At 55.3% G+C, this 23,591-nt stretch overlaps 2 protein-coding genes across 3 annotated transcripts; one reads left to right on the forward strand and one right to left on the reverse strand.

Annotated features, from left to right (window-relative positions):
* The first annotated feature begins 343 nt into the window (after nt 1-343).
* Kmt2b (lysine methyltransferase 2B) lies at nt 344-20,632 on the forward strand. 2 transcript variants are annotated; one of them, XM_036200560.1, is made up of 37 exons: nt 344-729; nt 1,760-1,832; nt 2,079-4,144; nt 4,344-4,457; nt 4,549-4,699; nt 4,928-5,210; nt 5,389-5,444; nt 5,676-5,954; nt 6,240-6,334; nt 6,616-6,714; nt 6,822-6,935; nt 7,095-7,241; nt 7,340-7,435; nt 7,790-7,907; nt 8,407-8,520; nt 8,685-8,869; nt 8,948-9,040; nt 9,148-9,249; nt 9,372-9,445; nt 10,225-10,340; nt 10,427-10,518; nt 10,604-10,741; nt 11,643-11,801; nt 11,969-12,089; nt 12,170-12,248; nt 12,343-12,503; nt 13,038-13,265; nt 13,521-14,820; nt 14,905-14,994; nt 15,080-15,186; nt 18,758-18,898; nt 18,972-19,046; nt 19,129-19,306; nt 19,431-19,538; nt 19,640-19,723; nt 19,841-19,970; nt 20,060-20,632. In XM_036200560.1, exons 1-37 carry the CDS (start codon nt 367-369, stop codon nt 20,333-20,335), a joined length of 8,205 nt encoding a protein of 2,734 aa, XP_036056453.1. In that variant the 5' UTR covers nt 344-366; the 3' UTR covers nt 20,336-20,632. The 2 variants fall into 2 exon arrangements, with proteins under 2 accessions (XP_036056453.1, XP_036057284.1); XM_036201391.1 differs by having other exon boundaries at nt 18,761-18,898.
* Nucleotides 20,633-21,131: 499 nt separating this feature from the next.
* Igflr1 (IGF like family receptor 1) lies at nt 21,132-23,575 on the reverse strand. The gene is made up of 5 exons (XM_036183470.1): nt 23,516-23,575; nt 22,679-22,997; nt 22,105-22,289; nt 21,575-21,887; nt 21,132-21,490 (listed from the first exon to the last, which is right to left on the reverse strand). The coding sequence occupies exons 2-5, from the start codon at nt 22,842-22,844 to the stop codon at nt 21,165-21,167; spliced, it is 990 nt and encodes a 329-aa protein (XP_036039363.1). The 5' UTR covers nt 22,845-22,997; nt 23,516-23,575; the 3' UTR covers nt 21,132-21,164.
* Between the last annotated feature and the right edge of the window lie 16 nt (nt 23,576-23,591).

Here is a 23,591-nt window from a genome sequence, read left to right on the forward strand (position 1 = left end):
GCTCTCCTGATCTCTGTTGCTGACCCCGTAGTCCCAGTTCTCGCGCCTTAGCTGTGGGCGGAAGGAGCAAGGCCGTCTGGACTACATTTCCCAGAGGTCCTTGCGCCTCCCGCTCTCAGACCGCGACGCGGGGTCTGCTTTCCAGGTGTGGTCTGAAGGTGACGGGCGTCCAGCCCGGACTCCTGCTCCCGTGGTGCCCCGCGCGTGGCCAGCCCAGCCCCCGGCTCCTGCCCGCCCCGCAGCGGCGCTGGTTGTTGTCGTGAGCCGCAGCCGCCCCGTTTCGCCCCTCCCCTCCTCCCCCCCCCCCCGGCCCTGCGCACGGGCCGCCCCTCCCCCCGCCTCCCCGGCCCCTCTCACGGTGCCAAGATGGCGGCGGCGGCGGGCGGCGGCAGTTGCCCCGGGCCTGGCTCCGCACGGGGCCGCTTTCCGGGCCGGCCGCGGGGTTCCGGCGGGGGCGGGGGCCGCGGCGGCCGAGGCAGCGGAGCCGAAAGAGTGCGGGTAACCCTGCGGCGCGGCGGCGGCGCGGCGGGGCCGGGAGGAGCCGAGCCCGGGGAGGACACGGCCCTGCTCCGTTTGCTGGGGCTCCGCCGGGGCCTGCGCCGGCTCCGCCGTCTGTGGGCTGGTCCGCGCGTTCAGCGAGGCCGCGGCCGGGGCCGGGGCCGGGGCTGGGGCCCGAACCGAGGCTGCATGCCGGAGGAGGAGAGCAGTGACGGGGAATCCGAGGAGGAGGTGAGGCGGTCGGAGGCGTCTCTTGCGCGGGGTGGGGCGGAGGCCAGGGGCTTGCAGGGCTCCGGATAGCTCCGAAGGGTGTTGTGGACAAGTGGGATTCTCGGGGCTCTTGGAAATAAGCATGGAAGGACGCGGGCTGCGTGGAGCATTGGGGTGGCTAGGGCCTTTGAAAGTGGTCTGAGAAAACCTGACTGCAGCTAGACGCCTGGGCTCCAGGCAAGCCCTGCTGGTGTCCCGAGCTGATCTTTCGCGGTAGCAGTGGCAGAGCTGGAGAGGAGTGGGTGAAGAGGCCGCAGGGATTGCATGCCCGAGCGGTGGTGGTTGACAGCAGCAGCGTGGCCTTAATGGACCAAGGCTAGAGCCTCATGGGCTCTTACTTGCAGGCTGCCTTTTTGGGCCTTATAATCCGCGACTCATCCCTGGTTTCGCCAGTGCCCCGTTGCTCTTTGGTTCTAAGGTAGAGTGGAGACTTCTGGCACAGGTTGAAGAGAGATAGACTGAATGCTGAGTCTTGAGTCTGGAGTGAGTGCAGCTCATGATTTATCCCTCTCAGCCTTTTGGAAAAGGAGTGTGTGGATTATATTGCTTAGGAGAGCTAGTAGTCCTCTGAGGGCTCAGAGTGGATTCTAATATGATAAACCATCTGCTCCACCTTTCATCCCCACCCCCCACATTCCCCATTCCCATTTAGGAGTGCCCTAAAAGGGTGTAAATGAAGGACCTACTTTGTATTAAGTTGGAATTAGCCCTCATTATAATGCCTACTGCTTAACTTGGGGAGAGCTTCTAGTGTTTTCTTCTGGGCCAGAGAACCACTGATGGCTATGCTGGTATGGTCTGGTTCAAGAATGCATAGCACCTTCATTCCCTCTGACCTGGCCTCAGTCTTTTTTTAAGTTCTTGGTAAATAAGCAGGAGTATGTTAAGGTGGAAGCTAAGTATCATATCCTCAACACCTGAAGCCCAGGTGGAACCGGGGTTTTGGCACTGACTGCTGTTTCTCCCCTTCACCCCTGGTCCCCTAAATCAGGAGTTTCAGGGTTTTCATTCAGATGAAGATGTGGCCCCCAGTTCCCTGCGCTCTGCGCTCCGATCCCAGCGAGGTGAGTGATGGGGAAACTCTACCTCTCTAGTTTTATGGGAATGATTCCTCTTGCCCTTTGTGTCAGCTCTTTGGTGTTCACCTAGTTTCCACCAGTGACTGAGTGTGTCCTGTGTTGAGAGTCCAAGCTAGCCTGGGCCTTGGGGGAAACAGACAAGTAAGACTTAGTTCCCTGCCCTTCTGGGGTGCTTTTATTAAGTCCTCAGGGCCAGCTTGACCCAACTCCCCACAACTGTTCTCCTTGTAGGTCGAGCCCCCCGGGGTCGGGGCCGAAAGCATAAGACGACCCCCCTTCCTCCTCCTCGTCTAGCAGATGTGGCTCCTGGCCCCCCAAAGGCTCCTTCTCGGAAACGGGGTGAGGAGGGCACAGAACGGATGGTGCAGGCACTGACTGAACTTCTCCGGCGGGCCCAGGCACCCCAAACCCCCCGGAGCCGAGCATGTGAGCCCTCCACTCCCCGTCGGTCTCGGGGACGGCCCCCTGGACGGCCAGCAGGCCCCTGCCGGAAGAAGCAGCAAGCAGTAGTGGTAGCAGAAGCGGCTGTGACAATCCCTAAACCTGAGCCTCCGCCTCCTGTGGCTCCAGTAAAGAACAGAACTGGCGGCTGGAAGTGCAAGGAGGGACCTGGTCCAGGGCCTGGAACCCCCAAACGTGGAGGACAGCCTGGGAGAGGAGGCCGTGGAGGCAGGGGCAGAGGCCGAGGCGGACTTCCCCTTATGATCAAGTTTGTTTCAAAGGCCAAAAAAGTGAAGATGGGACAGTTGTCCCAGGGACTAGAATCAGGTCAGAGGCATGGTCAACGTGGAGAAAACCGGCAGGATGCCACCCAAAGAAGAGATGAAGATGAACAGGAAGGGGGCTCTTGTTGGAAGAAGCCAGAGCAGAAACTGGAGGAGGAGGAGAAGGAGGAGGAGGAGGAGAAGGGAGAAGAGAAGGCAGAAAAAGAAGAGGACACTGAGGACAAAGAAGAGGAAGAAAAGGAGACTAAGAGAGCTGTGGCTGAGGAAGAAGGGATGCTAGTGAAGGAGAAGGAAGAGGCGAAGCTGCCCTCACCACCATTGACTCCTCCAGTCCCTTCGCCACCACCTCCTCTCCCACCCCCTTCAGTATCTCCACCTCCAGCATCCCCTCTGCCACCCCCGGTTTCTCCTCCCCCACCGTCCCCTCCCCCACACCCAGCCTCAGAGAAGCAAGAAGAATCTCCTCCTCTTGTCCCAGCTACATGCTCTAGGAAGAGGGGCCGGCCTCCCCTGACTCCTAGTCAACGAGCAGAGCGGGAAGCTGCTCGGTCAGGACCAGAGGGTACCCTTTCTCCCACTCCAAACCCCAGCACCACCACAGGAAGCCCTCTGGAAGACAGTCCTACTGTAGCCCCCAAAAGTACCACCTTCTTGAAGAATATACGGCAGTTTATTATGCCTGTGGTGAGTGCCCGTTCCTCCCGTGTTATCAAGACACCCCGGCGATTTATGGACGAAGACCCTCCCAGGCCTCCAAAGGTGGAGGTTTCTATTGCTCGACCTCCTGTTGCAACCTCCCCTCTTGCTCCCCAGGAGCCAGTACCAGTCCCCTCTCCACCTCGTGTCCCAACTCCCCCATCTACCCCAGTCCCACTCCCTGAAAAGAGACGGTCTATCCTAAGGGAACCCACGTTTCGCTGGACTTCACTAACCCGGGAGCTGCCGCCGCCTCCCCCTGCTCCTCCACCAGCCCCATCGACACTAGCTCCATCCCCACCACCTACCCCTGCCACTCCCTCCCGGAGACCCCTGCTCCTTCGGGCCCCTCAGTTTACCCCAAGTGAAGCCCACCTGAAGATCTATGAATCGGTGCTTACTCCTCCTCCTCTTGGGGCTCTTGAAGCCCCTGAGCCAGAGCTGCTTCCTGCTGATGACTCTCCAGCTGAGCCTGAGCCTAGGGCAGTGGGGCGGACCAACCACCTCAGCTTGCCTCGATTTGTCCCTGTGGTTACCACTCCTGTTAAGGTGGAGATGCCCCCCAATGGAGCTCCAGCTTTGAGCAATGGGCAGCAGCTTCAGGCTCAGCTCCAGCAGCCCTCACAGGCCTTGCAGATACAGCTCCTGCCCCAGGCACTACCATCTCAGCAACCCCAAGTACAGCCACAGGTACAGCTGCAGCCACCTCCATCTCCGCAACGCACACCACCACTGGAAAAGGCCCGTGTTGCAAGTGTGGGTCCGCTGCCACTGTCTGGGGTGGAGGAAAAAATGTTTAGCCTTCTAAAGAGAGCTAAGGTGCAGCTATTCAAGATCGATCAGCAGCAACAGCAGAAAGTAGCAGCTTCAATGTCGGTGAGTGGGGTGCTTTGAACAGGCCCCTGCACTCAATCTGTGCAGCTGTCTCCCTAGACAGTGTTCACCAGGAACGCTGGACCAGTTTCCCTTGTATTTCCACCTGTTTGTTCCCTAGTCCCACCCCTTCCCTCTCCTGTTCCCCCGTTCCCACTGGTCCTCACTTTGCAGCCTCTGACCCTGCTATTTCCCCTACCAGCCAAGCCCCACAGTGCCAGTGGAGGAGCCTGTGGGGACTGTCAAACAGACCCCAGACAGAGGCTGCATCAAGTCTGAAGAAGAATCCATAGACGCCAAGAGAGAGCGAGCCTCGGTATGCAGTAGAGGAGGGTCTTCTGAAGAAGGCTGGCTACAGGACTGTAGGGAGCAATTTCCCACACTGTTCCTGGTTTTTCCTCTCCCAGGGCCCTGAGTCACCTGTGCAAGGCCCCCGAATCAAACATGTCTGCCGTCACGCTGCTGTGGCCTTGGGTCAGGCTCGGGCCATGGTGCCTGAAGATGTACCCCGCCTCAGTGCCCTCCCTCTCCGGGATCGGCAGGACCTTGCCACTGAGGGTAGGGACTTGTGTAGTGGGGGTTTGGGTGACAAGGTTTGTGCATGAGCAAGAGTGCCAGGGAGACGAGTAGAGGGATTTGGTGGGCTTAGCGGGTGAGTGGGCAGACCCAGTGTTAGTGCCTGGGAGCCTGTGGCCGGTCGGCGTGGGAAAGCAGAGGGAGAACCAGGGGGTGAGGTAGGATACCTAGTGTTTTGTGCCTCTATCTCCCTTCCACCTGCTACCATAGATACATCGTCAGCATCAGAAACCGAGAGTGTCCCATCCCGATCCCAGCGGGAAAAGGTGGAATCCACAGGGCCTGGGGGAGACTTGGAGCCTACAGGGTCTGCAGGGGCCCTGGCCCACACGCCACGGCGGTCACTGCCATCTCACCACCATGGCAAGAAGATGAGAATGGCTCGTTGTGGGCACTGTCGGGGCTGCTTGCGTGTGCAAGACTGTGGCTCTTGTGTCAACTGCTTGGATAAACCTAAGTTTGGGGGCCCCAACACTAAGAAGCAGTGCTGTGTGTAAGTAGCTGGAGTGTGGCCTCTGGTCCCATCTAGGCTTGTCGGTCACCTGAGCCTCCTACCTCAGCCCCTCTTCTGCCCAGCCAGAGCAGTGGGATTGGCATCCTTGTGGAGAGCTTCCTCTCTTCCCCCAGACCACCAGTCCCCTACCCTGGTGACGTGCTGCTCCCCTCCCCAGATACCGGAAGTGTGACAAGATAGAGGCTCGGAAGATGGAGCGGCTAGCAAAAAAAGGTAACAGTGTTTGACAAGCACTTCTTCATAAAACCTTCCATAGACAGTGATGTGACAGGCCACGTTTTCTTTGCCCCTGCCTTGCCTTTGCATTTGTTACGTGTCCTCCTCTACCAAAGCTTGCGTCTCTCCTGCGTTCCTCCTTTTGTGTAGCACTTTGTGGATTTGCTTTGCCCTGGTGCCCATGTCCCTTGCTGAGTTCCAATCCTACCAAGTCCCCTGTTCCCACAGGCCGGACGATAGTGAAGACGCTGTTGCCCTGGGATTCCGATGAATCTCCTGAGGCCTCCCCTGGTCCTCCAGGCCCACGCCGGGGGGCGGGAGCTGGGGGGCCCCGGGAGGAGGTGGGGGCCACTCCCGGGCCCGAGGAGCAGGACTCCCTCCTACTGCAGCGCAAGTCAGCCCGACGCTGCGTCAAACAGCGGCCCTCCTATGATGTCTTCGAGGACTCAGATGACTCAGAGCCCGGGGGTCCCCCTGCTCCAAGACGCCGAACCCCCAGAGAACATGGTGCGTTCTCAGTCAGCTTGTCCTATGTCTCTTTTCCTTTTGGACATTCTGGGGGTGGAATCCAGGGCTCTCTGCCTTCTAGAAGGGATAGGGATCCTCAGTCTATCCAAGAGGGTAGCTGGGGACAAAGGAAGAAGTAGTTCTAGGGATGTACATACACAATTGGTATGAGGCTCTTACTGAAGGTTTTCCTTGTGAGCCCTGGTTGGAGGAAGCCCTGGATGTAGGTGCAGAGGGGTGGAGGGCCTGGCATGGGAAGGGTCAGCTGTCCTGTGTCCTGCCTAGAGCTGCCTGTGCTAGAACCTGAGGAGCAGAGCCGGCCCCGCAAACCCACCCTGCAGCCTGTGTTGCAGCTCAAGGCCCGAAGGCGCCTGGACAAGGTCAGCACGGCCCGCTCCGAGAACCCCAAGCCCTGTGTGAGGCATGGCTCCTGCTCTCCAGGAGCTACCTGGCAAGTCAGGGTGATGGGCACACCTGAGTGTCGTGGTGTGTCCTCACCAGAGGACAGGTCCTGAGGGATGAGGCAGGTGTTGCCTTTCTTGAAAGCCAAATGGGATCTGGGCAAAAGGCAGGGTCTGGCAGGTTGGGGGAGGCCAGTGAGGAGAGGAGTCTGCAGAGGGGTGGGGTTGGCATCCTTTGACAACCCCATGTCCTTCCTTAGGATGCTTTAGCCCCTGGTCCCTTTGCCTCTTTCCCCAATGGCTGGACTGGAAAGCAGAAGTCCCCTGATGGTGTGCATCGTGTCCGAGTGGATTTTAAGGTACAGGGTTTGAGGGATGGTTGTAGAGCCTGTGGTGGAAGAAACTTGTTGGACCTGACCTGTGTTCCTGGCTGCTTTCCCATCCTCTCTCTTCCTCTCTCACCCAGGAGGATTGCGACCTGGAGAACGTGTGGCTCATGGGTGGTCTCAGTGTGCTCACTTCTGTGCCGGGGGGCCCACCGATGGTGTGCTTGCTGTGTGCTAGCAAAGGCCTCCACGAGGTTGGTACTTTGCCTTTTTTTTTTAAAAAAAAAAAAAAAAGAAAGAAAGAAAGAAAGAAAGAAAGACAGACAATCCTGGCCTCCCAAGTCTCCATTTGCTCAGGGGACATGCCCTGGCTGTCCAGCCTCAGACTGTCCATCATTTCCTTACTCCTCTAGTTGGTCTTTTGCCAAGTCTGCTGTGACCCTTTCCACCCCTTCTGTCTGGAAGAGGCTGAACGGCCCTTGCCCCAGCATCGAGACACCTGGTGCTGCCGGCGCTGCAAGTTCTGCCATGTCTGTGGGCGCAAAGGCCGTGGGTCCAAGGTGGGGCACTGGCAGCAGCCTAGGGCAGGTAGAGGCCCAGGGGGAGGAGGTGTCCTTATGCTGTGTTTTACACTGCTTTCTCTTCCACTGTCCTCCAGCACCTCCTGGAATGTGAACGTTGCCGCCATGCTTACCACCCAGCATGCCTAGGACCTAGCTACCCAACCCGGGCCACACGTAAACGGCGCCACTGGGTGAGAGATGAGCCCATGTTCCTTGCTCTGGCACCCTGCTTGTTCTGCCCTCAGATTTAACCTAGGCTGAAGCTCTCATAAAGACGGAAGGGCTGAACATCACTCTGAGAACGTGATAGGCAGAGTAGACACCTAGACAAGCTGCAGATGAAGAATTGGTTTTTAGGAGCTCCTGGGTTCGGGATTCCCAGCCTGGCAGGACCCTGCCCTGCCCTGAGGTCCACTTCTGCCCTTCCCTCCTCCTCCTCGTTTTACAGTCGCCATTCCTTGTACTAGTCCTGCATTGTTCTCATCTCACCTGTCAGTCTGTTTCGCCAGTGCCCAGCTTCCTTCTAACATCACCTGCTCCTCCAGATCTGTTCAGCCTGTGTGCGCTGTAAGAGCTGTGGGGCAACTCCAGGCAAGAACTGGGACGTTGAGTGGTCCGGAGATTACAGCCTCTGCCCCAGGTGCACGGAGCTCTATGAGAAAGGTGGGACCTGGCAGGAGAACAAGGCTTGGGGGGCAGTGGTGAATGGGCCAGGCTCTGGACTAGGACCCCACTCAACCTCCAGCACCGAAAGGAAGAGTCTAGTAGCTACAGAACTATTGCTTTGACTCAGTACCCTTCAACTGCAGTCCTCCAGTGTACAGATGATGAGCACACAGCAGAGCCACTCTGAGAAATACAAGGCTTGAGAACCCACCTGTTCACTACAATCCCTCCTGGAAGAACCCCAGGCTTCCATTGGGCAGCTGAAGACCAGTGCTTTTTGTCATTTGTTCACCAGTACATCTAGCAAAGTCTTTTTTCTTTTGGAAAGGTGTTGGCTACAGAGAAAACAGGCTTTGTCTACAGACAGCTTTTCAGACTGAAGGCCATAGTGGAAGTAGCTTGTGTGGTTGTCAGAGATGTGTGTGGCGTCTGCACATGACTCGGCAGAGATGTGTCCTGGCTGCTCTTGACTTGTACCTCTGACTTCTTCCCCCAGGGAACTACTGCCCAATTTGCACACGCTGCTATGAAGACAATGACTATGAGAGCAAGATGATGCAGTGTGCACAGTGTGACCACTGGGTGCATGCCAAGTGTGAGGGACTCTCAGGTGAGAAGAGTGCTTAAGGGCACAGGTTCAGCCCTTGGGGGACCCTATCCCCACCACAGGCCTGTAGGATGGCAGGTACACTAACTGTCCTTGGGCCTAGGTGGGATCCTGGGAGCCCTTAAATCTTTCCAATCTGTTGTCTCCTTTGTCGTCGGCTGTTCTAGATGAAGACTACGAGATCCTTTCTGGGCTGCCAGACTCGGTGCTGTATACATGTGGGCCATGTGCTGGGGCAACACAGCCCCGTTGGAGAGAGGCTCTGAGTGGGGCCCTGCAGGGAGGCCTGCGCCAGGTGCTTCAGGGCCTGCTGAGCTCTAAGGTGGCAGGCCCATTGCTGCTGTGTACCCAGGTCTGGAGGGCCCCAGAGGCCAGGTGGGTGGGGCTGGGCTCATTGAGCATCAGCCCTTCTGACTTCCTGAATTTGTAGTGTGGGCAGGATGATGGGAAGCAGCTCCACCCAGGACCCTGCGATTTGCAAGCTGTGGGACAGCGCTTTGAGGAAGGCCACTATAAGTCTGTGGTGAGTGGGCATTGGGAGGAGCAGGTAGCTGCCACGAGAAAAGGGCAGAGCTGGGCTGGGACTGGAGTTCGGGGTAAGGGCTCAGACACTAAGAAACCCCCTTACAGCACAGCTTCATGGAAGACGTGGTGGCCATCTTGATGAGACACTCAGAAGGAGAGACCCCAGAGCGCCGGGCTGGGAGCCAGATGAAAGGACTCCTACTGAAGGTGAATGCTGGGGTGGAGCTAGAGAATGATTTGAGTGGCAGCAGGGACAACAATGTGTCCTTCAGAGCCTGCCCCCCCTTCTTGAGGGAAGGCAGTTCTCATCCTGTTAACCCATTTCCCAGCTGCTAGAGTCTGCGTTCTGCTGGTTTGACGCCCATGACCCTAAGTACTGGCGACGGAGTACCCGGCTGCCGAAGTGAGCAAGGCTGAGTAGCTGGAGGGGGACCAAGGAGTGAGGTCAAAAGCAAGGGCACTTGGGATTCCAGGGATTGGGCTGGGATAAGGAGCAGGGTTTGGGAAAAGGCTGGAGAGGAGGGTGGTGGAGCCAGGGTAAGCTTTCCTCATTACTTCTAGACTAGCAAAGATGTATGTGTGTAGTTGGCTCTGTCTTTGCTTTTTTTTTTTTTTTTTTTTTTTTTTTTTTTTTTTTTTTAATGATTTTATTTTATGTGCATTGCCTGCATGTATGGCATGTATGTCCGTATGAGGGTGTCTGATCCACTGGAACTGGAGTTACAGCCATGTGGGTGCTGGGAATTGAACCCAGGTCTTCTGGAAGAGCAGCCAGTGCTCCTGACTGGTGAACCATCTCTCCAGCCTCTGTTTTGCTTCTTGAAGGCATTTGGGAAGTTCACGTTTCAGAGAGTAGGCAAGCACTGATGGCCCAGGTGGTCAGAGTGGTGATGCAGAAGCCCAAGAGGTGTAGGAGCCTAGGCAGATAAGCTGCGAGAGTCTAGGGGTCAGAGAAAGTGTCCTGGAAGGGTGAAACCTAAGCTGAGCGGCAGAGTATTCCAGGAGCATGAGGAACAGCACACCTAACTAGCACAGAGGAGCTTAGCTTATGTGGGGAGAAAAAAAAAAAATCCCTTTGAGAATGGAAGAAAGGAGTCATGGTGTGCTGAGGCTTGTATTGTGGGTGGGCTCCAGTTGAATTGCCTTTGTTGAGCATATCAGATGCTAACCCTGCCTCCACAGCGGAGTCCTCCCCAATGCCGTGTTGCCCCCATCCTTGGACCATGTCTATGCTCAATGGAGACAGCAAGAATCAGAGACTCCAGAATCTGGGCAACCTCCAGGGGATCCTTCAGCAGGTACTAGGAAGCAGAGGCTGGAACCTGATTGGTTGGCCATGTTCTAGCTCCTGACTTGTAGGTTTACTTTCCCACATCCTTTGCAGCTTTCCAGAGCAAGGACCCAGCTGCTTTCTCACATCTGGATGACCCCCGTCAGTGTGCACTCTGTCTCAAGTATGGGGATGCTGACTCCAAGGTAAAGGTTACTATGCAAGCTCTTGGTTGTGGGGCCTGGTCTCTGGAAACCCTCACCTCCCTTAATGCCACTCTTCTTCTCAAAGGAGGCAGGGCGGCTCCTGTACATTGGGCAGAACGAGTGGACGCATGTCAATTGTGCCATTTGGTCAGCTGAGGTGTTCGAGGAGAATGACGGCTCCCTGAAGAATGTCCATGCTGCTGTTGCACGAGGAAGGCAGATGGTAAGGGCAGGGGCCTAGAGGTGGGCAGCTCTGGGGTCACAGGTTGGTACTTCTTCAGTGTAGAACTAACTCTTACATGGACATGTCCTTCCATTCCACTGCTGGTCCCTGGTACCTTTCTTGTGCTGGGAATTGAAGTTAGGGCCTCACATGTCTTAGGCAAGTGTTTTACTACTGAGCTATATTCTCAGTGCCCTCCCCCCCTCTCTTTTCTTTTTTTTGGTTTCCTGCTTCTGCTTCCTGGGTGCTGGGGTTCTAGGCATGTGCCCCTTGTCTGGCTCCCTCAGTGCCCATTTGGTTGTCTCAAGACTCTGGCACTGATGATTGGCAGCACTTTTGATCTAGGCCTGTATCCCAAGAGATGGAAATTAAACACCTTGTTGATGGTACCTTCGTAGGACACCTTCCAAACACTGCCATCTCCTCCGACCCACTCAAGTCAGCTTCAGAATCCTTTTTCATCTGGGCATTGTGGCCCACGCCTTTAGTCCCAGCACTCAGGAGGCAGAGGCAGGCAGATCTCTGTGAGTTCGAGGCCAGCCTGATCTACAGAGCGAGTTCCAGGACAGATAGGGCTGCACAGAGAAACCCTGTCTCAGAAAAACAAAGGCAGAAAGAAAGACTCCTTCCTCACTGTGTGCCCCTGGGTAGAGTCTCAGAGAAGACTGCCCTTGGCTGGAGCTGTTGTGATGGCCAGTGTGAAGAAGCTGGCAAGTTCCAATCTAGAAGAGCTGATAGCTTCCTCCAGTGTCACTTCACATTCCTGAGGTTGTTTGGGTGTGCACCTGGCCTGGGTACAGCTGAGGAAGCCGCGTAAGATGCTAGGCCAGCAGGGCCTGTGCAGGCTATCAGTGATGCCGAGCCACATAGTTCTCACTTCAGCAGTCCCTTCCTCCCACAGCGCTGTGAGCTCTGCCTGAAGCCCGGCGCTACAGTGGGCTGCTGCCTGTCCTCCTGCCTCAGCAACTTCCATTTCATGTGTGCTCGGGCCAGCTACTGCATCTTCCAGGATGACAAGAAGGTTTTCTGCCAGAAACACACAGACCTCCTCGATGGCAAGGTAGGCCAGGATGCAGGATTCAACTGCCCATTCCCTATTGTCTCAGGTTTCCCTGTGGTCCTATAGGCCAAGCCCTTGAGTGCTGAGTCCCTGCCTACAGAGCTTTGCCCTCACACTCCTCTACCTTCTGCTAATCCAGCAACCCCCGTTTGCTTCCTGCCTCCCAGGAGATTGTGACTCCTGACGGTTTTGATGTTCTCCGGCGAGTCTATGTGGACTTTGAGGGCATCAACTTCAAGCGAAAGTTCTTGACTGGGCTTGAACCAGATGTCATCAATATACTCATTGGTGAGCCACTTGCTCTTTTATATACTATACTACTGTCCTTACCTGGTCCTACCCTACCTGACTTCTCCTTTGTACCGTAGGCTCCATCAGAATCAACTCCCTGGGCACCCTGTCTGATCTCTCAGACTGTGAGGGTCGGCTCTTCCCCATTGGCTATCAGTGAGCACTCCAGGGCTAATGGAGGGAGGAGCGCTCCAGGGCTGGATGTGGTTTCTAGTTTCCCTAACTGTCTTGTCCCACATATCTGCTCCAGGTGCTCCCGCCTGTACTGGAGCACAGTGGATGCTCGGAGGCGCTGCTGGTATCGGTGCCGAATTCTAGAGTATCGCCCTTGGGGGCCAAGGGAGGAGCCGGTTCACCTAGAGGCAGCAGAGGAGAACCAGACCATTGTGCATAGCCCTACCCCTTCCTCAGGTAGCACTTGAGTACTGCCTAACCCTATTCCTTAAATGGGGCCCCTCAAAGCTGTTAACCCCACCCCCATACTCTCCTTATCTTGAGAAACTTCAGGGTACACTTTTCCCTGTCTTGGAATGACAGAAGCAATAGTAGTTAGCTTTGATGCATACCCCAGGGGCTGTGCTCAGCATTTCACAGGATGTGAGGGAAGAGCACCCAGCTACCAGTTCTAGAGAACAGGAGTGTTCATAGCCAGCTTCCTAAGGGCTGTGTGCTCTTGTAACATCTGATTGATCTTGCTAAGGACACAGACTCCACTGCATTCATTGTGTATAATGGTTTACCCTTGACTACGTGTGCATGAGCCTACAGAGGCCAGACAGGTCAGACCCCCGAGAGCTGGGGTGGCTGTGAGCCACTGGCATGGTTGCTGGGGAAGAGGAGGAAGTGTTCCCAACTGCCGAGTCAACTCTCCTCAGACTTGAGGGGCACGTGTTGGGAGGGTTGGGGATGGAGCCCTCCCCTAATAGAATTTTCTTGCCTTTTCAGAGCCCCCCAATCATGATGACCTGCCAGATGCAGCAGATTCCCTGATTCCTGGAGATCCTGTACACCACTCACCCATTCAGAATCTGGATCCCCCACTTCGGACAGATTCGAGCAGTGGCCCCCCTCCCACCCCCCGCTCCTTCTCAGGGGCTCGGATCAAAGTGCCCAACTACTCACCATCTCGGAGGCCCTTAGGGGGTGTCTCATTTGGTCCTCTGCCCTCCCCAGGTAAGCACATAGTGCCAAGAATGGGTAGAGCAGCCGGGCAGTGGTGGTGCACACCTTTCTTCTTTGCAGTCAGGAGGCGAGGCAGGCAGGTCTCTGAGTTCGAGGCCAGCCTGGTCTACAGAGTGAGTTCCAGGACAGCCAGGGATGTTACCCAGAGAAACACTGTCTCAAAAAAAAAAAAAAAAAAAAAAAAAAAGAATAAGTGGAGCTAGGAAGTGTGGAGCTGCTGGCTGATGCTGACTCTTTCCTTCACAGGAAGTCCATCTTCCCTGACCCACCACATCCCTACAGTGGGAGACTCGGACTTTCCAGCTCCCCCCAGGCGATCTCGCCGTCCTAGCCCTCTGGCCACCAGGCCACCACCACCCCGGCGGACCTCCTCTCCTCTCAGAACTTCCCCTCAGCTCAGGGTGCCCCTGTCTACCTCAGTCACAGCCCTCACACCTACCTCAGGGGAGCTGGCTCCCCCTGACCTGGCCCCATCTCCTCTGCCACCCCCTGAAGACCTGGGCCCAGACTTTGAAGACATGGAGGTGGCGTCAGCACTAAGTGCTGCTGACCTGGACTTCGCAGCCAGCCTGCTGGGGACTGAGCCCTTCCAAGAAGAGATTGTAGCTGCTGGGGCAGTGGGGAGCAGCCAGGCAGGCCCAGGGGACAGCTCAGAGGAGGAGACCGGCCCCACCACTCACTATGTCCACTTCCCTGTGACGGTGGTGTCAGGCCCTGCCCTGGCTCCCAGTTCCCTCCCTGGAGCACCCCGAATTGAGCAGCTGGATGGAGTGGATGATGGCACAGACAGTGAGGCGGAGGCTGTCCAGCAACCTCGGGGACAGGGGACTCCTCCTTCAGGACCAGGAGTGGGCCGGGGTGGAGTCCTTGGAGCAGCAGGGGACAGAGCCCGACCTCCTGAAGACTTGCCTTCAGAAATTGTGGATTTTGTGTTGAAGAACCTAGGAGGTCCTGGAGAGGGGGCTGCTGGTCCCAGAGAGGAATCTCTTCCTTCAGCACCTCCCTTGGCTAATGGCAGCCAGCCCCCACAAGTCCTGCCTGCTAGCCCAGCTGACCCTACCCGGACATTTGCCTGGCTCCCTGGGGCTCCTGGTGTTCGGGTGTTGAGTCTGGGTCCTGCTCCAGAGCCCCCTAAACCTGCTACATCCAAGATCATCCTTGTCAACAAGCTAGGACAAGTATTTGTGAAGATGGCTGGGGAGGGTGATCCTGTCACACCCCCAGTAAAGCAGCCGCCTCTGCCCCCTATCATCCCCCCAACGGCCCCCACCTCCTGGACTCTGCCCCCAGGACCCCTGCTCAGTGTGTTACCAGTAGTAGGGGTAGGAGTGGTCCGGCCTGCCCCACCCCCCCCCCCCCCCCCACTAACACTGGTGTTCAGCAGTGGGCCCCCCAGCCCACCACGCCAGGCCATCCGGGTCAAGAGGGTATCCACCTTCTCTGGCCGATCCCCTCCAGTACCTCCCCCAAACAAAGCTCCCCGGCTGGATGAAGATGGAGAATCCTTGGAGGATGCCCACCAAGTGCCGGGGATCAGTGGCAGTGGGTAAGTGGGGGGGTCTCAGGCTGATGTGGCAGGTAGGGGAGGGGGGAAGGAGAAGGCAGTTGGGCCTTCTGTGGTTCCTTCCAGGTTCAGCCGTGTGCGGATGAAGACACCCACAGTACGTGGTGTTCTGGACTTAAACAATCCTGGGGAGCCCCCTGAAGAGGAAAGCCCTGGGTGAGTGACTAAGGTCCCTTCCCTGGAGGCTCTGGTCCCCCTCCTCCCCAATAATTTTTGCCTTCTGACAGGTCTCTCTTCACAGGTCCCTTCAGGACCGGTGCCCTTTGCTGCCACTTCCAGAAGGTTCTGCCCGGGCCCTTGATGGTCCTTCAGACCTGCTCTTTGAGTCCCAGTGGCATCACTATTCAGGTAGAGATCACCTTTTCCCTCGTTGCCTCCTTGTGCTTGGCCCAGTGGTGACTGATGGAACCTGAATTGGTTACTCAAAAACTCGGTGCAAACCAGGGGCTGAGGCCTTGACACCAGAAGCAGACAAAACCAGCACACACTCTAGGTGCAAGCCCAAAGCTTGCAGTGGGTGCCACCCCAGCCTGGGCCTGGAGTTCCAACCCCCAATGAGGCTTTGGTAACGGTCACGCCCACAAGGCGGGGCTGAGGGAGGAAGCGAAGACCCAGGATGGAGAGGCGAGGTCTCTCTTGGTTCTGGGGCCCAGGCCAAGGCTGGGATGGCTACCCACTACAGCTAGGTGCTAGGGTTACACAGTTACTCATGGGGAGCTCCTGGCCTTGTGACAGAAACAGAAGTAGTGTTAGAAATGAGGGTTAGTGGCCGGGCAGTGGTGGTCCACACCTTAATGCTCAGCACAGGAGGCAGAGGCAGGCGGATCTCGAAGTTCAAGGCTAGCCTGGTCTACAGAGCAAGGTCCACGACAGCCAGGGCTACACAGCGAAACCTTGTCTCAAAAAACAGCAACAACCAAAAAAGAAAAAAGAGAAAAAGAACTGAGGTTTAGTGATGTATGCTTGTAATGCAGGCACTGCAGGCTGAGCCAGATTTGATTCAGATCCAGCAGTAGACTGGACCACATAGGGAGACCCTCTCTCACAACAAAAAGAAAGTGCCAAGGAAAAACAGTTCCATGTACAAGCTCAAATGGCAGGGCTTTGTGCAGCTGTAGGGGTGGTATAGGGTGCCTCTAATGGTTAGGATCAAAGTTAGTGACGAGTAAAGCCAAAAAGGGTAAAGCCAGGAAGGGTAGAGCCCTAGAACCCAAGTGAGGCGCAGGAACAATAGGACGATCAGAAGAGTCTGGTGTTCCAGGGGCCAGGGATGGGGTTGTCAGCAGGTCACCTGCCACAGTAAGCCACCAGACCAGGCCTGTGAGGCCTGGATTGGCAGAGTGCATGAGCAGGTGGCATGGGGTGGGTAGGATGTTGAAGATAGTAGTTGGTGAGAAGCCAGAGCAGCACCCAGGCAGCTGGCCAAGAAGTTGAGGAGGAGGGAGGGCAGCAGGTCAAAGAGCTTGAGGCTATAAGGGCTGCAACTTCAAAGCTGAGGGGAGGGGGAGGGGGAGCAGTTGAAGGAAAGGAAGGACATGGGAGAATAGTGATCATCTGAGCAGATGGCTCCTGGGGTAGGAGAAAAATCGGGCAGGTATACCTGCAGGTTGGATCACAGGTGGGCGCTCAAGTGGTTTTTGTCTGCTCGACTTGGTGAGACTGGAAGTAAGGCTCTCTGGTAGTCTCTGGGGTCACTCAATGGAACGGTCAAGTAAGCTGGGGGGCAAGCTGGGTTTGTGGTGACCCAGCCCTATCCTAGTGTTTGGGTTCTCAGTAGAGAGCTAGCCTGGGAGCACCAAATTAGAGCCAAGTGGACTAAAGCTGTCTAACCGAGAGGCTTCAATCTGGCATGAGGGCCAATGGTGATGGGCACATTCCTGTTCTTAGGGACCCAGACGTGGCCATTCTACAGGACAGGTACCCTGCCTGTTTGCTAAGCAGTGTGAGAAAGGACAGTGGGGAGAGCTGTGGCTGTGTGTGTGTTCAGGGAGCAGCCGGTGAAGTCGGAGGAGTTGTTAATGGAAGGCCCTGAGGCCTGGAGAGCTCTAACTTCTGTATCGGGTCACCCCGGTTGTCTGACTTAGGGCTGGGGAGGGTGTTGGACCGACTGGCAGAGAAAGGCTCTGGTGATTGACTGGGCATGTGGGTCTTGCCTCCCGCCGTGTCATGTTTCCCTCCTGCTCTTGTGCCCCATCCCTGCCCTAGAGACAGTGGAGGGCCTTGGTGTGCACTGCAGATGCTGGCAGCAGCACATTTGCTCTCTACCCTTCCTCCTTAAAGCACTTCCTGTCCTAGCTTCCAGGACCCCACGTTTTCCTCTCACCTGGTCATGCCTCCCTTGTTCTACCCTTCCATTTCTATGTCTCAGGGCCTGGGCCTTGTGTTTGTGTGCCTCCCCCAACCTGCTTTCTGGGACTTCAAGGCTCTTAATCTGGTCTATGTTCTGGTCGCTACCACATCACTTTACAGCCCAGCCCTAGTACCTGGACTGAGTGCCTGACTCCGCTTTCTGCTGTTTTGCCGTCTCCACTATCAAGTTGCAGGGGAATGTTTTTCTGAGAGAGCTCTAAGTTAGCATGTCCCAAACAGTCCTTGACTTTCACCCCAAAGTGTTCCTTATCCTCACCATGACAGTTGCTGGCAATCATACCTTTACTGTGTTCAAACCCCAGACCTCAGGGTCGCCCTTAACCATTCCTTTCTCACATGTCTGCTATTTCTGGAGCCCTGTTGGCTTTATCTTTACAATGTGACTGAAGGTGGTGTACATCTATGATCCCAGCTGCTCTGAGTTTGAGGCAGGAAGGTCTCTTGTGTCCAGGAGTTCAAGGCCAAGCTGGACAATGTAGTGAGACCCTGTCTCAACAAAACTAAATACAGACAGTCCCCCAAGAAGTCCCTTAAATAGTTTATAACAGTGGTTCTCAAGCTTTTTAATGCTGTGACCCTTTAATACAGTTCCTCAAGTTGTGTGACCCCCAACCATAAAATTATTGCATTGCTACTTCATAACTATTTTGCTACCATTGTGAATCATAATGTAAATATCTGATGTGACCCCAAAGGTTGAGACAACTCACAGGTTGAGAGTTATAATATAGAGTGTACTTGAATGTCTATGTCCAATCTTATACATTTTAACATCTATAAACATGTACTGTGTATATTGACCTGGGTATGTAGATTGGTGATATAATGTTGACATACAAGACTAGGTTCAATTCCTGGTGCTCCCCCCTTTATTTATTTACTCCATATAAGTAATTCTCCAGGATCTATAAAGTCTGTTTTAGAAACAGACTAGTCATAGGTGTATGGGTGTGTGTGTTGGGCTGGCTTTCAGTGAGCCTGCAGAACCCGGGCCTTCATACTTCTGTGCAGCTGCTCTATGGTGGAAAAGGTTTTCCAGGCCCCTTGGGACATCCAGAGCAATGCCACTAAGTAATTGAACCAAGAGAAGGGCCATCATCCCCTGTATCTATCTGTTTGTGCCCAGGGGTGAGAGAAACTAGTATCAGTTGGGAATCAGGGACACTGAGTCTTTTTTTTTTTTTTTCCTTGAGATGGTTTCTCTGTGTAGCTTTGTGTCTTTCCAGGAACTCACTCTGTAGACCAGGCTGGCCTCAAACTCAGAGATCCGCCTGCTTCTGCCTCCCGAGTGCTGGGATTAAAGGCGTGCGCCACCACCGCCCGTTTGTTTGTTTGTTCGTTTGTGTTTTTAGTTGAGACAAAGCCTCTTTCTGTCTAGCCCTGGCTGTCCTGGAACTCACTCTGTAGACCAGGCTGGCCTCAACCACACAGAGATCCGCCTGCCCCCCCTCCCCCAAGTGCTGTGTTAAATGTGTACACTGCTATCCTGGCAGCAGTGGCTTTTGAGTCTAGGAAGGTGATCCTCCAATTCTTACCTTCCCCATGGAAGCAGGTGAGGCCTCAAGCTCTGAGGAAGAGCCTCCATCCCCAGAGGACAAAGAAAACCAGGTTCCGAAACGAGCTGGTCCTCACCTGCGCTTTGAGATCAGCAGTGATGATGGCTTCAGTGTGGAGGCAGAGAGCTTGGAGGGTGAGTTGGGGGTAATAGAAGCACAGGGGAAGGTGTTGAGACCTCATGCTGATTGCTCTGGCCCTTGTTCCAGGGGCATGGAGAACTCTGATTGAGAAAGTGCAAGAGGCTCGAGGACATGCACGTCTCAGGCATCTCTCCTTCAGTGGTAAGAGACATCCCGAGGAATGCTGGGGGCAAGGGCAAGGTGGGCCTCCATGTGATTGCTGTGTCCTCCCTCCTGTTGTCAGGAATGAGCGGAGCCCGGCTCCTGGGCATCCACCACGATGCTGTCATCTTCCTGGCAGAGCAGCTGCCTGGGGCCCAGCGCTGCCAGCGCTATAAGTTCCGCTACCACCAGCAGGGAGAGGGTCAGGAGGAGCCACCCCTGAATCCCCATGGGGCTGCCCGAGCCGAGGTCTATCTCCGGTGAGTGGTTGGGAATTAAGTCTAGAAAGATTGCAACCGAGACACAAGGCCTCATGTCAGAAGAGTGGACCTCTTTGAAGATTTATTTGATGGCTGTGACCTCCTACCTTCCCCCCACTTGCAGGAAGTGTACCTTTGACATGTTCAACTTCCTGGCTTCCCAGCATCGGGTCCTCCCTGAGGGGGCCACCTGCGATGAAGAAGAGGATGAGGTGCAGCTTCGGTCCACCAGGTATGCAGAGCAGTTGGGAGTCCGGGGCCTGGTCTGAAAGGGTCCTAAAGAGGGTGCTGTTCCTGGATACCAACTCAGGTGGTATTGTTCTCCCCTACCAGACGTGCCACCAGCCTGGAGCTTCCCATGGCCATGCGCTTTCGCCATCTCAAAAAGACATCCAAAGAGGCTGTGGGTGTCTACAGGTTAGTGGGGTTGGGGGGGGGGTGTTCCTTGGGTGGACGGATATATTCCATGATGGGGAGCTGCCTGGTGTCTTGTTCCCTGCCCCTGAATTCCCCATGGCACATTCTGCCCTGTAGATCAGCTATCCATGGACGAGGCCTGTTCTGTAAACGCAACATCGATGCTGGTGAGATGGTCATTGAGTACTCTGGTATTGTCATTCGGTCTGTCCTGACTGACAAGAGAGAGAAGTTCTATGATGGAAAGGTAAAGTGCCATAAGGTTATGAGGTGAGTGAGTGTTCATGGGCTGACCTGCAGGGACAAAAAGCTAATTCCTTCCTTCCATCCCTGTAGGGTATTGGGTGCTACATGTTCCGCATGGATGACTTTGATGTGGTAGATGCCACCATGCACGGCAATGCTGCCCGCTTCATCAACCATTCGTGTGAGCCCAACTGCTTCTCTCGTGTCATCCATGTGGAAGGCCAGAAGCACATTGTCATCTTTGCCCTGCGCCGCATCCTTCGAGGTGAGGAGCTCACCTATGACTACAAGTTTCCCATCGAGGATGCCAGCAACAAGCTGCCCTGCAACTGTGGCGCCAAGCGCTGCCGTCGCTTCCTTAACTGAGGCCGTGGCTGCCCCAGATTCCTCATGTGCCCGCTGCCATCTTACCCTGGCCTGTGGCCCCCTAGTCTCTCAATGTCTCACTCCTACCCTCCTGTTCATGGTGGATGTGGGCATATAGGGGCAAGAGCCCAGCCTCCAGCCCACCCAGCCATCGCCTCCTTCCTGCCCTGGGGACCCAGGATGTAGATATTGTACAAAGGTTTCTAAATCCCTTCTTTTCTATGCACTTTTTTATTTAAGAGGGTGGGGTCCCAGGTGGGAATCCCCCCCCCACAATAAAGTCTGTCAATGTTTGGAGAGGTGGTGTTTCCATGATTATTGTGGTGGTTGTGTGTGTGCGTGCACACTAGTGTGTATGTGCGTGCACACTAGTGTGTTATGTGCTGTCTCATGCCCATAGAGGTCAGAGGACTGTACCAGAGATGTAATTCAGGGCTGAAGGCTTTATGTGGTAAGCCATTTTATCCACTGAGCCATCTTGCCAGCCCTGGTCTACAGAGCGAGTTCCAGGACAGTCAGGACTTACAGAGAAACCTTGTCTCAAAAAAAAAAAAAAAAAAAAAAAACAGAAAACAAGACAAAAATCAGGGTCTGTGGAGACATCAGAGCAAGTATGCTAGTTTCTACCTTTTTGCAAGAGTACAGACAGTCAGTGACTCCAAGAGTGGCCAGGTAACATGGTCCTGTTCATATTGGAATGGACCATTTACAGGAAAGAATGACGTCTGTTGGCTTGGGGCCCCGTCGTGATTACCCTTCAGGAAGACCGCTTTAATGGGGATAGCAGACACTGGCTTCAAGAGAAACTTTATTGAATGCAAACCCTGACTCAGCCAAGCTTGGATAGCACCTGCAGTGCATCTGCCCGCCCCAGCTGGGCCAAGTGTATGCCAAGCTGTCCCAGAGTAGCAGATGGCTCCCTTGCCACCACCATCTCAACCAGGGCTCTCAGGGGTGAGCGATTGGGCCGCAGTGAGTAGGCAAAGGTAGCCCAGGTGGCAGGCAACCCATATCTTGCAGCCAGGTGTCGTGTGGTACCACAAGCCATGATTCCGCTAGGCCCAGGCTCCGGGTCCAGCAGCATAATCAATTCCTCCAGAACTTCCAGCTCGTCCAGGAGGCGAGCCAGGGGCTGTGAGGCCAGGCTCTGAAGCTCTGGAAAACCAGGGAGGAGTGAAGGGGAGAAAGGACAAGGTTCGAGGCCACCTTCCCTCCTGGGCAGGGCTGCCCCCTACAAACCCCAGCTTGAGAGCTGCAGCAGAGGTGTCTTCCCAGTGCTCCTACTTCCCAATACCTCCAGGGAGCCTGGAGAGGGGCAGTGTGCAGAGGCGCTGGGATCTCCAAAAGCCAAGCTGGGACAGGGATGGGAACGGGCTTTTCTCTTGAACAGAAGGAGCAAGACCACTGCCAACATCAGGAGCACCAGCAACGATGCTGTCAGGGGCAGCAGGGCAGAGGCCTCATTCTTGGTTGTCTGCCCCTGTCCTGGGAAGCTAGAGACTCCTGTTTGTTCAGCTGTCTGATTACAGACCTCCTTGGGAGGGATGGGTTTCTGAGGGCAGGTTTGAGAGTGAGACAAAGGCCCTTGACCCCACGCCTCCCTAGTCCTTAAGTAGAACACCCTCTCCTGCCCCTGCCTCCCACCTCACCCACCCCCTGAGGCACTCTACCTGGGGATTCTGTGAGGCTCCCCAACTGACCCAAGCTTTGCCCATGGAACCCACAGCTACCTCAGGCAAGCCCTGGCCCAGAGCCCAGGCGTCAAGCACCTTTCTACACTGCTTCTGGCTTCTACTGTGGCTCTCCATGCGTGTGGGGGTTGTGGCTCCGCTGCTACAGAGGCTACAAAGCTCTGTGCCATTGGGGTTGCAATACCCAGGAGAACACTTTTTGAAAGTATGTGCTACGGTGTTGCCGAAGTCATCCAGTCCGCAGTTTTCCATAAACTCGTAGTCTAGGAGACATGGGCTCCAGTGGTACATCTGAGCACAGACCCTCCCTCCAATGCCAGTAGGCCACCCTCTTCAAATCCGCAGGAGGCCCCACCCCTTTCCCACCCACTCTACCAAGCACTGCCCACATGAAAATCTACCTAAGCCCTTTCTCCCCACTCACAGGGAAAATTGGCCTTGTGTCCTCATCCTAACCTATCCTTTCTGCACAGGCTCAGTCTACTCTTCCAGTTTCACTTGCCTAAGACTCAGCACCTCTACTCCCCAAACAAGCCCCACCCCAGGCCCAGCAAGGACCTGCTACTTCCCCGCCCCCTTATCTCTACACCATCTAGTGCTCACAAGGGCAGGTAGGAGGCCCCCCCTTATCTCTACACCATCTAGTGCTCACCAGGGCAGGCAGGAGGCCCAAAACGCTGCAGGCATCTGCTGCAGCATTTGTTGTCAGGGTTCCAGTACTCAAGGCGGCCGCAGAAGCGAGAGACTTCCCTTGAAGCAGCCCAACTCAGGAGCAGCGCTGCCACTGTGGCTGTCCAGAAAAGGTGTCTGGGCCCCATCTCAGCAGAGCCTGCAACCTGAGGGACCACAGGACTTCCACCCACACCACTTCAGCAGCACTTGCCAGGAAATCCAGGGCAGAAGGAAGTGGTGAATGTGGGCACAGAATTCCAGGGCCTTCTTGGGAGCTGGTGTGCCCCTGCCCACGAGGCCTAAAAACACTGGATGTGGATCATCAGATTATTTCTCCTCACTACCTTCCTTCTCATTTTCATCTCTAAGATGGGGCAACAGAACTTGCCTCTCTAGGTGAAGGCAGTGGTGTGTGTGTGTGTGTGTGTGTGTGTGTGTGTACACCCTTAATTCCAGCACTTGGAAGGTAAAGGCAGGAGGATCTCTGAGTGTAGACCAGCATGGTCTACATGGAGAGTTTCAGACCCTACTTCAAAAGCCAATTAAAACAAACCACAAAATGAACACCACAGTACCTAGAAGATGGCAAACTCAATTCAAAGGGTTAGGTGCTGGTGCCTTCATCTCAGGGTGCTGTGGTAGGCACCAATGTCCAGGCCTAACCTCCTGCAGACTCTCAGCGGTCCCGAACCACCTCTCTTCCCCTCCTTTTCTAATCCCCATCTCTATTGGGAATCCTCCAACCTGCCACCTCTCCCTAAAAGGCACCTAGAATGGACAAGCTAAGGTTTTGGGTACAAAAGTAGTCCCGACTTACCGGTGCAGACCCAGACCCCAAGCCTCCTTTCACGGCTGGTTCCAAGTTGCTCTGAGGCTGTGGCTGGCGTGCACTT

Source organism: Onychomys torridus, chromosome 1 (genome assembly GCF_903995425.1).
Source record: "Onychomys torridus chromosome 1, mOncTor1.1, whole genome shotgun sequence".
Lineage (NCBI taxonomy): Eukaryota > Metazoa > Chordata > Mammalia > Rodentia > Cricetidae > Onychomys > Onychomys torridus.